Raw genomic sequence first — 12,747 nt, forward strand, 5'->3', positions numbered from 1 at the left:
TTTAGACACTTGTTAAATTGACATCAGCTACCGGCTGTACGCGGTTTTATCGTCTTTCGAGCTTGGCAGGCTCTTTTAATGCTTCGGTAGATCGAATCGTTTAATTATCCCGTCGCTCAGGTGATACAACGTAGGTGATACAACGTTTAAACTTAGTCCAAGATCAAGTTATAAATACCTATTGAATGATACATTAGAGCTGTATACCTTTTACCTTTTATGTTTACTAATGTCAGGCACGATTCGCGTTTTCCTATAAATCGCGAACATTGTTCCGCGCCGCGGATCCGGTACGATATCGATACACGGTTGCGTAATCGCAGTAATAAATAGTAAATGCCGTGGGATATATCTTATTGATATCGCTTGCGTGCTGTGCGAATGTAATCCGAAGTTTCTAAATCTGACTGAACGACAAGATTTTCCATCTTCTCCTGTAATATTCTTTGAAAAGTTATAAAAAATCATTCAAGTGAAATTCGTAGAAAGCTATAATATCGACGTAGATGATTACGCTATATCTAATTTATTATTTATTTGCAAAATTAGTTATTAATAGTAATAATAATCACTGTGTTGGCAATATCAATTGTTCTTCAAGATCGCATGAGTTTATCACAAATAGTAGTTTTAATATTGTCAAGACCGGCTGGGAAATTCGGTGGCAGGAGCAAAAGCGTCGTCGAAAGCGCTCAGCGGCCGCCGACATTTTCGCATGCCGGCCGACACCCCTCTCGCGACGGGCTTTCTTTGAGACAGCCCTGAGGCACAGTAAATTGCGCGCGCAGCACAGTTTGAAATTCGTGGCGCGCAGCGGAGATCCTTGGGGGTTGCGTTTCCTCTCTCGCCTTTCGTTCCACGTCCGTTCGTTCGTTGGGTTCGTTCGCTCTCGCACCGTTCGGCTCCGGTCGTGGAAGTCGATGCTAAGGTCGGAGTGCTGTCGCGCGAGAAGGGAGTGCCGGGCGCCTGTCTCGCCGCCCTCCCGGTCCTCGCAGTGATCCCGAATTTCCTCGCAAGCACACGCGCTTGCCGCTCGAGGATGACGCTCCCGAGTATGGTCTCGCCCGTCTGGTACGCCCGGCATTATTCGCGATCGAAGACGCTGGATCCTTGATTGAATCCACGATTTGCAAAACAAAAAAAAAACGATAAATCAAGACCTCGCCCTTGGAAGATTTTCGATATTTCATCGTTGTCGCGGAAATATTCCTGTGTGCGACAAAGTGCCTCGTCTCTCAGTGGCAGCGAGTACATAGAAGCTTCTATCGATTGCCAAGTGGATTTAAACAGCTGCGTGTGTAATCGCTAATAAACGTCTCATAGGAGCCTTCTTCATTACCTCCTCGTTTAATCGTATAATCGTACGGTATATTTCATCGTATAAACGAAGGGAATTTTCTCTATTTATGACACTGGACAATTGCCCTCTTGATTGATCAAGCGACATTGATCGGATATCGTCGCGATAAAACGAGTTCACGCCTTTAAAGATCCTGCACAGAGAGAACGAAAGAGGGATATCTCCTTGACATTATGGCGAGACGCACAAGGAGCCGGTAGTTCGTGGTTGGCAGGGATGTCCTCGTGACATGTTACCCCGTGACCTTGGCTGGCGCAACTACAACGTCCTCCGTGGCGAGGGTCGTCTTTTGGTGCGCGGGTCAAGCGGCAATACAAACGGGCGATCGGTGTCCTTTAATCCACGCGAGATCGAGTATCGCCTGCTGCCGCTGGTGCAGGTCAAGCCTGACTTCGTGATTCCATATGTGCTCTGCTGGCGGGTGCCAGGCGCAATACATCGCATCCAGATTAATCCGTCGGTCGTCCATCATCATCACCAGCAGCAGCAGCAACAGCAGCATCAACAATCGCAGCATCACTATCAACAACAGCATCGTCAGCGTCGACGACACTTTGAAGGAGCGCCGCGGGCACGTCCTACGCCACCGCCTTCGGAACATCGTTTTACGTACGGCGCGCAGCGTGACATCCTTGCGGATTCTGGTATGGAAACAAGGTGAGTGTGCTCCCGGAGACATCGAGGAACCGCGCGAGAGATTCTGAGGTCTGCGGCTTTCATGGGTGTGTCGCTTGTTTGGATTTCATGGCTTCGACGTGACGAATTTTCGTTTAATTACCTCGACCTTCAAAGACGGATCGTTCCGGCGTTATATTATGTAATTAAAGAATTATAATCTTTTACTTTTTAAAAACAAATCTCAGAAGAGTGAATGCTTTTTAAGCGAATTTATGTCACTAATATAAGCTCATTTCATTATTATTATTATGAAAAAAAATCAAATGTGTATATATCACAAAAGTTATTCGCGAAACAAAATATCGATTATTTTATTATATTTTAATTAGAACGGTATTTATACAACGATAATATCAAAGTTTCTCTACATTTTAACATTAGAGTTTATTCTTTTTTTTAATCAAGATATATTCATAACCAGACACGCACATGCGCGTGACAGAGAATTAAATTTCAACTTTTGTTGATAGTACGATACATTAATGATAATAGTTATACCTTTTAGTAATTTTTATTGAAACCATACGTTTTTCTAATGGGAATACGTTCAGGTACGGATAGACGTACAGCAATAGATAAACTTCGCCGCCATCATAATGCGGCCATAGCCTTTTCGGACACGCGATGCGTCAGTTCATTGCCCCTCCTCGTATCTTTGTGGCGCACCCTCGTCCACGTATATACGACAGCGAAATAGAAACATTTCGTCGTCACCTCGACGGCGGTAAGCTGACACTGTGCCAGGTGTTCCTACAATAGCAAAGTCTATTTCGCCGATTAGCATATCGCGCATACAGTTAACATTGCACTCGCGCGGTACTGCACGGCTTATCGGATGTTCATTGTGCAATTATATCACATTCGACATGAGCGGCAGCTGATTCTGGCATTGGTAATCTACGGGATTATAATTCTGCTTCTGAATTTATGGGATAAATTGCGCAATTTGCAAGAAGAAGTCCCCCCCCCCCTTCCACGTCGCGAGAAGATTTAAAAAATAAGCGCGACGTGGCGCGATGTTAATGCAACGATGGCGAATCACAATGATCTCATGCCGAGATATTCTTCTCTTTATTTACCTCCTGAAAGAAGAGAGAAAAAAGAGCGGTGAACGCCCTGTCTACTGTCGCGAGCAGCTCCTTTCGAGTCTACCTCCCGCTGCCACTGACAAGCCTTAACCAACACATTTTCCTACGAAAATCTGAGATTGTTATATACCCCGCGCGATGCAAATAAGCGCGTACGGCTTTGTAACATGTGACATTACATTATGGAAACACGAAAGAGGAGGAATATAGTGTGCTGTAACTTTGACACATTGCGTCTCTAATATATTTTAATTATCCATACGATGGCGCGCTTCTCGGTGTAAATTTCACGCGTCGCGTCGCGTCCGAAACAAAGGACCCGAATTCTATTCAACGGAGGAAATCGAGGAACGTAAAATTTTACATTCGATATTAACTCTGTCACGTCACACACGCGAGTCGATTCCCCGCAAGTGCGCAGGGACATTTGTCACGATGCAAATGTATCCTCATTGGCCGGGGACGTGTAACGCGAGATTGCCCGTCAAATCCCAGAAGCATTGCGTATCTTCGGTTCGCCGCGGGGCTCTTTTATAAGTCCGGAATAAAAAGGTCGACGGACGATCGCTCGTAAAAACCGCACTCGGACAGCGGAAAAAAAAATTGCGAAAAGAGGAGGATTTTGTGCTGACCGTTCACGACAAGCCATTTCCGCTGGGCCAGCGACTTCCTTTTGCGTAAAAAAAAAAAAAATAGCTTTGTAAAGCTCGAATATTATCACAATGTTCTTTATAAGATTTTACCCCCGCAGTGGATGCACGATAAAAGTGTCGATCAATCGCACGTCGACTGTTTCTCGATATGTAACCCTTATTAAAACTTCGCGAGACTCGAAAGTTAAACACTTTACGTAAGGATTATATTTTATTCCGGGAGAGCATTTTCATTGGTTCGTAACGTTGTTACCGTTCATAGTTCTTCGATTCGCTACTATAGAGTATGAAGAAATATTTATCGGTCGTATTTTTCTAGCGTCCGCTCGTACATACTAGGCCATAGAGTCGTTCCCAAGTGACACAAATTGTTCACATCGACATTATAAAAAATGCAAAGAGCAAATGTCGCTCTGCAATGGTCGACGAAAGAGTTGTTATCCATTCATTAAAATTAATGTATTGTCACTATACAATGCTGAATACAGGTACATCATGTTACGCGACATGTAAGTACTTTTTTTCTGACTTTATTTAACGTCTTGTATGACGAATAAAAAGAAACATAAATTTACTATTTTTTCCCCCATATTAAGAAAATTTAATATGTAAAATGTATAGATATTTTAAAATAAAATATTTTAATGAAAAATATATGTTTTATAAATGTAATATCTCTAATGGTCAGAAAAATCATTTTATTTCTAATTTTATTTGTAAAGAGGAGCATATGAAAACTTAACATAGACAGTTTGCATTTCTTGCTCTTTGATATTTGCTTCAATTTTTAAGATCTTGCTTGTTTTCATCATTTAAATCTTTTGAACCTTGAAGTAGAATCTTATTACTTTCGTACATTATTGCTACAGAATCATGAATTGCTTCAGAAAATTACATACAGTCATAGAAAAAACCTATAAATAGTAGTTGCGATTTATTTAAATTTTGAATACATATATAAAATTTGTAACGTCGAGATTGACATTGTAATAAAAAATTATGTAAAACCAAATTATAGAAAGTTAAACTATGATCCAGGTAACAAAATAATATCAATTCCAATTTATACAAATGAATGTGTCACTACTTTAAAGTTTTTATTCTATATTTTATTACTACAGATTTTATAAGATTTGTGCAAATAAACCTCTTCGCAAAAGTATATGAAGAGTAGTGATGGCAAATTGAAATGGTTTCAAGAACACAGTTAATTACTCGTACATTGAAGGAAATGAAATTATGGAGGAGAATCTTGTTTTTCGATATTTAGCGAATGTGAAATATGAATAACAAGTCCAATAAATTATTCCAAAATAATACACAATAATGATGCTTCTTGCCATCGCGTATAATTTCTTGCGACACTGAAGTCAAATTTTAATTTTTATTTAATTTTTTACGGGTGTCTTCACGCGTTACGAAAAAAAAGATTGATACCACCATCGCAATTGAAACTGCAAAGTTCACGAAAATAACAGTCGTTATCGATTCGTCGACCATGTGTTACATACCACTGGTCTATACATATGTAGTCGTTATCGCTCTCTTAAAGTGATTCACGTTTTATCTAGATAAACGGAGGAGAGAAAGGGAGGAAGAGGAAGAGAGAGAAGAGACGTAGGGGAAGAGAAGTAACGCAGTAAATTCGGAACATAAAGAGGAGAGATTCTATAATTCTGTATCTCTTTTTTAGCAAAACGAGTTCCTTTATCTTTACCGTTTTGACCAGGAAATACATTAACTGTAAGGAGAAAATCTTGATCGCTGCAGGAAACAGGTTATTCTTTCTACAATGTAATTAATAGCAAATCGCTATCAGTTTCTTTTTTCACAACATATGTACCGTTTTCTCTATAATATGATAAAACGCGTCTATCTGATGTCATATCTTAATATTGAATTAGTTTAGAGTGTATTATCAGTTTCATGCAGGTAAACAGCATAAGTCGATAAGAGACGGGGGAAATTGTCGCGACGGAAGCGAACTTTCTCGATCAGCTGAGATCGTTGCACTATAATTAATATTCGTTGTTGGAAATTTCAACTGAATTCCGCTATGCGCAACCTTTCAAGCAAATACATTGCGATTATGCGTTATTATTCCTGCAATTAGAATTTTATTAGAGGCACCATAAAATGATTTTATGATTACACAGGCGGTTTTTAAAAGTCACGAAGCTTTATTACAAAACAGCACAATGATTTCCCCCTTTTTTTACATTTATATTGGCGCAACGTATAATTTATTAAGTCTCTTTCGGCGGGACCACAATTTGCGTTTAGATATATTATTAAATCTTGGACAAATGAGCTAGCATTCATATTGGACGAGAAGATCGACCGAACGTTATTATATAGGCGTCACATATCATCGGGAGTTCGCGAAAGAGTGAGAGATCTTCTTCGTCCTGAAAATCCTGACGAACGATCGCGGGGACGAAGAGGGCTCGCAAAAGTTTCTAAAGACGGTTTGTCTAGAACAAAAAAGAAAATGACGCGGTGTTATACCCCCAACACATCCCGAGATCTCTCTCTTTCTCCCGCTCGCCCCGATATGTCCGGCGATAAAAACCCCTCGTATTCCCCGGGACTTTCCCGGGTTACACAAGCCATCAGAAACTATTCCATAAAAGGGAATAACGGACAAGTATGAGGAAAAGAGAGGGGGGGGGGCGAGGGTAGCTCGTCGCGCGCCGTGACGTTAGATTTAATTTAAGCGTCGGGCGTCGCGTCGGTTCGAATCTTCAGCGTCTTCGCCGATGCCGCATTGGCCACATTCTCGCCGACTTCTTCCGGTTGATACCAATGGCGGCAACGTGCGACGAATCTTAGGAACGGAAAGAAGCTCGTATCGTGTGACTTGAGTTTGTCTCCATTAAGGATATAAAATGCTTGCCACGCCGACTACGGCTTGTGCACAACGAGGACGGATTGAATATGTGCATGAAATTGTCTCCTCAATCCTTTTATCATTATATTGTTTTTATGGTACTAGTGTTGTAATTATTTCTCTAAAATTTATATTGATTTTACATGCTGAGCTCTTTCATTATTGATACAATTTCATTATTGATCTCTTGAACCTTTCTCTCTCTCTCTCTCTCTCTCTCTCTAGCGATCTTTTTCACGAATATCGCAGGGATCGTTCGCACGATTTTTATAATCTTACCAAATGGCCGACTATATTTTCTATGACTATATTTCCTATTTCGTATTTCGCGTATTGACGAAGATCTCGAAACGCGTTTGGTTTTTGCACGGTACAATTGCGAACACCTGCGAAACTTATTTAGAATTATGTGTTTCCTGTATACAACTCGTATGCTTGCCTTCCCCTTTTTACGTTCGACCACACGTTTCTGAGACATACACTTAGATATACACACGAGGTGCCGACAGTCGGCCATTCCTCATTCATAAATTATTTATTTCACAGAAAAGGGAGAGAGAATGTATTCTGAATGACCGTGCGCATTTACTGCAATTACACAATTGCACTAAACACTCGATAAAAGATGCATGTAGAAATGGAAACAATTGTAACATGAAAATTATTTATGTTTATACGATATATTAATACTCTAACAATTTAATATTTTATTATTTGTATAATTAAATATATATCCGATAATATTTTTAAAATATACATTATAATATTAAAATATATAATATGTTTAATACCGCACATAATGAAATTTACTTCATAGACATAAAAATATTGATCTTGAATTAAACGTATTAGTAAACTCCTTTTTTTAAATTATTTGCATTATCGCGAAAATTCGTGATTTATATAAAAAATTATTACAATTGTTTGTATTATTTATTATAGAAGGAAAATTTATTTTCTATGTCCATAGAAAAAGACTATATGTTTGAATAATTCTTATTTTACAAGAATTTATTTTATTGTACTATTATCTTTCAATGTTAAAAATCGCATAATACGTTAAATTCATAAATGTAAAAAGTTTTGAGGCTTTTGACTACTCATTCAGCCAAAAACTCCGCGTTGATGGTAGCGATGGTACCGTATTGCGGTAGGTTAGAACCCTGTCCATTTTACTAACAATAAGACCTGCTCTACAATACGTTGGATCATAAGCCGTAAACCATAAGAATTGACCAATCATAATTCTCCTTACGTTGTGATTGGTCAGTTCTCATGGCTTATGACACCGACGTACAACGCATTGTAGAACGAGCCTTACCATGAAAAGTGTTGACGACAAAATTTTGTCTTGCGTGCCATTTCATGCGTTTATTATGCTTAATATGTTGTGCGTTTATTGTGAAAATGTGACTTGTCTCGTATTTACCGAATTCGTAAAAATAGCCCAAAAATAAAGTTATCTTTTAATTTTATACGTAAAAGCATATTTTTCACTCCTTTCAACAGCTGTCAAATCGTGTGTTTTCTGCCTGAATAGGCTTCACTTTACTTGCCTTTTATGACTATTTACTGACTCTCAGGAGGAGAAAGGCTAGCTTCTGTTCATTTTTACAAGTGTTTTAAAATCATCTCATTATTGTTTATGCATTTTAATCCAAATTCTCTTTGTTTACAAATGGCAAGAAACTTCAACATTCATTTCTCGCTTATGCTGTCACGATTCTAATATGGCCGCAGCGACTAGTCAGGAGCCTCAAATGTACTAACATAAAAATCTAAATATATATATAAAAGCAGTCATATAAACGTGAAAATATCACAAATTTTATATATTAATATGATTAAACGATCTTAAATTCAAATTTATTTTTTGATATTAACTTCTTCCCAATATTATGAATACTGTGCAACAAAAGAGAATAACAAAAGGAAAAAGAAAAATATAATAAAACATTGAAATAATTGGGTCATTTTAAAGTACGAATAAAGGCAATATTATATCTATTATAAGTCTTTATCTAAAGTTTCGCAGAATTTGCCGGGTTTAAATTATCACACAAAATCCAGTATATATACATAGTCGCACGGATATTCGGAGTTCAAAGCCGCGTGTCAATTTGCGTCACATGTGATTTAACCGTTTCATGCAAAGCGGAATATCGGTCCAGCCGTATAAAACAGATTGTCCTCAAAGCTGCGCGTGTCGCTTTGTGAACACTTCGTGAACATACACTCTTCTTCTTTTTTAATCACTCGCTCTCCATTATGCCCGTTTAAGACAAATTATTGCGTACATCGCCGCCACGCCCAACCGCTATCTTCTCCGTGCTTCCCATCGTTCTGTGCACGGAAAAGTTCGGACTGTAATTCGCAAACCGGTCCGGTAAAAAAGGCTCCGGCTCGAAAGACTCGCAAACCAGATCGCAGCCGGTTTCCTAGAATATTTCTACGTCTTCAAGCTCCTTGAAGCTCCACAACGTCTGCGTACTTTGAAAGTTTAGTTTTCCATATACGTAACTTTCATGCTGCTTGTGGCTTCTAGAAATAAATCTGGGAATCTTACCATAGGAAATGAATCTAATAGGAACGTATATATACATATATATATATATATATATATATATAAATATATATATATAATTTTAAAGTTGTCAAAAAGTATTTATTTTGTTATGTTGAGTAATTTTCAAAATTCTTTTACAACGAAAACTTATGAAATACTTTTTGACAACTTTAAAATTTTTGACATATTGTACTAATAGATTTATCGTATACATTTTATATTAATTTACTTCTATTGATCAATCTTCGAAAACAAAGGATAATTCTATTTGGTAATATTTCTATAGAAGATTGATCCAAGATTACTACAGGCTTGATCATGTGCAAAATATGCTGAAATAAGCCAAAATTATCATCAAAGGCGCGCAAAAAAGACGAATCTCACATTCCGTGAGGTCTCACATTCGTGATTAAAATACTTCGTGAGTGGTATTCATTTGTGTGAAATACAGATATATATTTTGTGTGTAGCAACTTAATTGCAACGCAATATGAATCATAATATGCAAAAACTTAAACAATAGAATGTAAACTGACCAATTACAATGAAACATTTTCCGACAAAAATTTAGGTCGAGACCTCACCTATAGCATTCTAAAAATACTCGGCTATAATTGATCGATTCATATATACCGTGTAAATTTTACTATTTAAATTCTTTATATCTACTGTTCTAATTCTGACAACAAACACGTTGTCTCTGATTTCATTATATTTGATATGAAAAACAACAGAGATTGGAGTTGAGAACCACTGCATTAAAGCAGACGTTTCGCGACGTTGCCACGTCTCTCGCAGGTCCCACTCTTCTATCGACCGAGCGGCGTTGCCAGCTCCTTTTCCATGCCCCTTTATCGCCCCTTTCCAACGCAGCCCTCCTCCCCTTTCTCTCGCTCCCGCCCTGTCTGTCTTTTTCTCCTCGCCGATGGCTGTCCATATTTCTCTCTTTATCCACTTCGGACTCAGAGCCCATCGCGGCTAGAGACTCGTCTCCCTTTTCCTCTGCCTTTTCCCTCTATCCGGCTATCTATTTCTTCTTCTCGCATATTCTTCTCTCTTTACTTCTTCTTTCCTCTTTTTCTTCTATCTTTCTTTCTCTCTTTCTCTCTTTCTCTCTGTCTACCACTTCACCTCCTTCGGACACAGCTGTTCCATCTCTTCCTAGGACAGATGCCGCGGCTCGGTGCAACGTCACCTTTATTGTCCCTTTTTCTCCCTTTCCTCTCGTCTCTTTCCTCGATCTTCGCTCTATTTCTCTATTTCTGTCTTTCTCTCTCTCTCTCTCTCTCTCTCGCTGTCACTCTCGCTCTCTCTCCCTCTCTCCCTTTCCTTTACTCAATATATCCGACATTCTGCAATCTCTCGATAAAAGCGAGCCGATCATGAAGGACTCGTCTGTCGATGACGAACTCGGTTTCCTTCTACCTGTCCTTTTGGATCTATGTTTGGTTCGATGTTGTTCGTTGTTTGGACGTAACCTCCTGATACTGCATTGGTATTTCGTGAGTAGTTTCAAACTATCGGAGTAGATCGAACAGCTCGAACTTTCTCGCTTACACCGGCTAAGTTCGATGTTTCTCCGACACTTTTCGACGCGTCTCGCCAACGAAGCATCAGGATAGTTAAGCTGGAAATGCACGTAGTGAATAAAATCGATTCTAATTTCGAATTAGATCAAACAAGCTGAATAACATGAAATTTTTATCTGGACGGAAATTGTGTCTTATATTCAATAATACTTTACCTCTGCTTTTTTTGTTTTTAGCAATTAACTCCTTTCTTAATCATTATATGAAATTGAATCTATTACTTTTATTTTATTTTATGTCACACTTGTATTACTGTACTAACGTTTCTTTCTGCAATTGCACCTTTTTCATTTCGCGTACGTATGATTTCACAATTTTCACCAGACTCTCTGAGGGATTCGTCTCTCACGAAATAAATTTGGAATCTGTGTAATCTGCGGGAGATATGTTTTTCATCAACCTGAATCTATCTTCGAGTTGGTCCGCCCCGGAGACGCGTTGGTCTCTCAGATCTCCACCCGGCTGCTTCTCTTTCCTCGGGTCGCCGAGTATTCGACTTCGTGACTTGCCGTAGACATCATCCAACGGTTGGTGGAGGTCGAAGGGCATTCCAGATCTGGGTCGGTTTCTGCTGGAATTGCAAAGCGAAGAAAAGAGATCGCGTGGATGTGCTATAAACTCTCTTTTCGCCGTTTTATTTGTGAAATCTAACAGCCGCCACTTTTGTATGCATCGGCTACTATCCGCTTGAGACAACTTGAGATTTTATCGACAACAAATACTATAATATATCAAAAGTTGCACATCGATGCAGCAACTCTAAATTCACACATCTTTAATTTTCAATAACATTTCTAATAACATTATACTAATTGTATTTTTACAATACAATTTCTTTATGCAGTCTTTGAATAGAAACCGATCATATAAAATGTAATTATTTCTTAAATTAAATGTTTTACAAAATATATCTTTCTCTTTTTCTGTCTGTATAATTATGACATCCATTTCATTAGAAATTTTTGAAAATGTGATAACATGATCTATAAATGTAGTATCGTGTGTTATAGAATTAAAATTTAAAATTCCACGATACTTTTCCGCGTGCATCAAGTTGACTTATTGTTAAATAAGAGGAAACAGAAACAGAGGAAAGATGATATAATCTTTATTTGTGAAACATATCAACCTAAATTCAAAGAATATTCGCGAATTTAAAAAATTCTAGAGGACTATCTGATTTAACAGTATGGTAATTCAAGGAAGACAACATTGAATCCAATCTTGTCATGTCTGACCTGTCACTCATAAATGAAGGAGGCATGTACGAGGGTTGCTTAGATATCATATTGGACATTTGTAGAGAATAATACAATTTTTCAGTGATATTTTTGCTTTCTTTTTATCCAACTTTTTTAAACTTGTAAAATAAATAGCTATACTATGATCATTTATAAATATAAAAAACAAAATAAAATTCTACATACATATAATTAGTTATTTTTCCAAATTTATTAGATTTATCTTATCTCTGGAGGGAAGAGAGGCGGATTTTTCTTTAATAATTTATTGTATTTACTATTTTTAAAAATAGTATAAAAAATTGTATTCTACATAAATCGTAAGCTAAATAAACATTGCTAGCATTTATCTTGCAAAGAATAGTCTATCGACCAAATTTAGTTTATTTTATTAAATTACTAAATTCGGTCAACATTTTATTATTGCTAAAATAAGAAATGTTACAATTATTAAAGAGACAGAAATAGATCTATTTGTTTCCCCGTATCGAAAGTGTGAGAAAATGTAGCTAAGAAAAGAGGTCTTGCATCATTTATATTCTTACATCGAGTAATGTTTCTTCGCGGCTTGCACATTCAAGTCCGTTCCTGAGAATCTCCGTTGCGAGGTATCGTTTCTTGAAAACGACTGCGGGGACCGCGGACCAATCTTAATAATGCGGCTACCTACCGCGGCGTGTAC

The 12,747-nt window shown here is 38.0% G+C and overlaps 1 protein-coding gene across 1 annotated transcript in view; it reads left to right on the forward strand.

Moving 5' to 3' along the window:
* The first annotated feature begins 859 nt into the window (after window positions 1–859).
* LOC105459888 (protein dead ringer-like) overlaps window positions 860–12,747 on the forward strand; it is a 54,808-nt gene continuing 42,920 nt past the window's right edge. The window contains exon 1 of the mRNA XM_011706228.1: window positions 860–2,017. Within this exon, the coding sequence (XP_011704530.1) occupies window positions 1,590–2,017 (428 nt within the window). The 5' untranslated portion in view covers window positions 860–1,589. The remainder of the gene's footprint in view (window positions 2,018–12,747) is intronic.

The sequence above is a fragment of the Wasmannia auropunctata genome, unplaced genomic scaffold (genome assembly GCF_000956235.1).
Source record: "Wasmannia auropunctata unplaced genomic scaffold, wasmannia.A_1.0 LD333495.1, whole genome shotgun sequence".
In the NCBI taxonomy this organism is placed as follows: domain Eukaryota; kingdom Metazoa; phylum Arthropoda; class Insecta; order Hymenoptera; family Formicidae; genus Wasmannia; species Wasmannia auropunctata.